The 1,974-nt window shown below is 40.4% G+C and overlaps 3 protein-coding genes across 3 annotated transcripts in view; 2 read left to right on the forward strand and 1 right to left on the reverse strand.

Moving 5' to 3' along the window:
- Positions 1 to 835, forward strand: part of LOC125504437 (gustatory receptor for sugar taste 43a-like) — a 2,151-nt gene extending 1,316 nt beyond the window's left edge. The window contains exons 3-5 of the mRNA XM_048666385.1: positions 319 to 387; positions 437 to 526; positions 624 to 835. Coding sequence (XP_048522342.1) covers positions 319 to 387; positions 437 to 526; positions 624 to 683 — 219 coding nt within the window. The 3' untranslated portion in view covers positions 684 to 835. The remainder of the gene's footprint in view (positions 1 to 318; positions 388 to 436; positions 527 to 623) is intronic.
- Positions 1 to 1,974, forward strand: part of LOC109542034 (muscle-specific protein 300 kDa) — a gene marked incomplete in the record, with an annotated part of 344,492 nt that overhangs the window by 316,563 nt on the left and 25,955 nt on the right.
- LOC109544205 overlaps positions 1 to 1,974 on the reverse strand; it is a gene marked incomplete at its 3' end in the record, with an annotated part of 79,938 nt that overhangs the window by 28,643 nt on the left and 49,321 nt on the right.

Genomic DNA, 1,974 nt, shown 5'->3' on the forward strand with positions numbered 1-1,974 from the left:
ATATCGTTTATTTCATAACGTTTCGGCGAGACAACAGCGCCATCATCAGATTTAAAATTTACACAAACTCATAATTGGTAAACATTACGTTCGTTTAGGTCTTTGCCGAAAAGACCTAAAGAACGTAATGTTTACCAATTATGAGTTTGTGTAAATTTTAAATCTGATGATGGCGCTGTTGTCTCGCCGAAACGTTATGAAATAAACGATACGCAAAATTGGGTTTCACCCTTTGACTGAAAGCCAGGAAAGGCAAGAATATAAAAACAATTACACGCAGTCAGAGAAACAAATCAAAATGAAGAGGCATTTTTCCAGGCCATCCGGCTGAAGCGAACCACTGTGAAGTTGGCCGCCACCGATTGGCCCAAAGATGTCCACAAGCAGGTACTTCACTCCCAGCAGTTTTTAAATGGTCGTAGCAACACTGTTTCAGATTAAGCTGCTGCTGCTGCAGGTCAGCGAGAATAAAATCGAGTTTAATGCCGCCGGACTAACATTGATCAATCGAACTTTACTGCCGACGGTAAGTTGATTGTTCGCCTTGGAAAGTACATTTTACCCTCAATTATTTCATTTTTTTACATTACAACTTTTCGCCATTAATCAAATAACCGTTGCAGATTGGAAGCGCTGTCTTTACCTACTTGGCCATTTTGTTCCAGTACAAAAACAACACTTAACTACTGGATTAAATGGCTGTAAAACTGTTCATCTCCATCGCAATATTTACGCATTCGCTGCAGGCATTTAATGGAGAACTGATGATCAGGCAAACTTCTTGGACGCATCTTTTAGTAACATTAGTTGTTTTCCTTGCGTGTAATAATCGTTCAGCTGCAGATTGAGCGCTGATATTATCGATTAGAGCAGTGAAACTGTCCTTTCTATGCAAAACCGATTAATCACTGTCGTTGAATCCTCCAATAGCGGCCGACTATCGAGAACTGATTGTCTTCAATTGAACTAGTTAGCCAACCTATTATTATATTAATCTATGCTGTTGAAGCCTGTACTTTGCCGTGCTTAATGTGTAGCCTAACTGCTGGTTTGGTAGCTGTGTGGAAAAGTTCGCACAATTAAATGCATTTATCGACGTACTTTGCTGGTTTATGGTTTATACCCAAAAAAATCCCGAACGATTCAAATTTACGACTTGTTTCTGTCGCGGCAGCACTATAAAAAATTTATAAGGGTGTCCGATTTGGAAGCTTACCAGTTATACAGCGGATTTCAGCATTATGGTAAGTTCAGCGCATTTTATTGCACCGTTTGTAAGCGAAACCACCTGGATAAAGGCGAATTACGCGGCGGTTTGCGAAACGTTGGCAAAAAGGCTGCCGGAAAGTCTGCAAAAGCCCAAACATGTATGTTTGTTAGCGCATTTCTGGTGATTGAAATTTAGTCAGCCGAATCGGTTTCGGTTTATTCAAGAACTTGATGCGGAAAGGGCAAATAATTAAAACCGTTCGCTACAAATAGCGGATCAGTAATATTTACCTGCGGCTTCGAGATGATTTAAATTAGCCAAGATTTGTGCAGCAGAGCTACGGGGCGTGCAAAAAGGGAACAGTTGAAAGTTTTCGCCACAGTGAGGGGGGAAGTGAATATTGCAATCCGAAGAATTCCGTCAGCTCGAAGTAAAACGGCAGACAAACACGTGAAAGAGCCACAACAGTGAGAACCAATTGAATTCCAGTCACACTGCGAAATGTACTCGTTGTAATCCGGTTTTTCGACTGAACATTAGCAGAATTACAATGAGGCAATTTGCCCAACAGGGCATCCGACTTGAATAACTATTATATTTGTATCTTTCCTGGGTCTCAGTCGAAGTTCGAGGTAAAAAGAGTATAAGTTATTTCATAACGTTTCGGCTAGACAACAGCGCCATCATCAGATTTAAAATTTACACAAACTCATAATTGGTAAACATTACGTTCTTTAGGTCTTTTCGGCAAAGACCTAAACGAA

Source organism: Dendroctonus ponderosae, unplaced genomic scaffold (genome assembly GCF_020466585.1).
Source record: "Dendroctonus ponderosae isolate FM_Combo_2020 unplaced genomic scaffold, Dpon_F_20191213v2 Dpon_F_20191213_5, whole genome shotgun sequence".
In the NCBI taxonomy this organism is placed as follows: domain Eukaryota; kingdom Metazoa; phylum Arthropoda; class Insecta; order Coleoptera; family Curculionidae; genus Dendroctonus; species Dendroctonus ponderosae.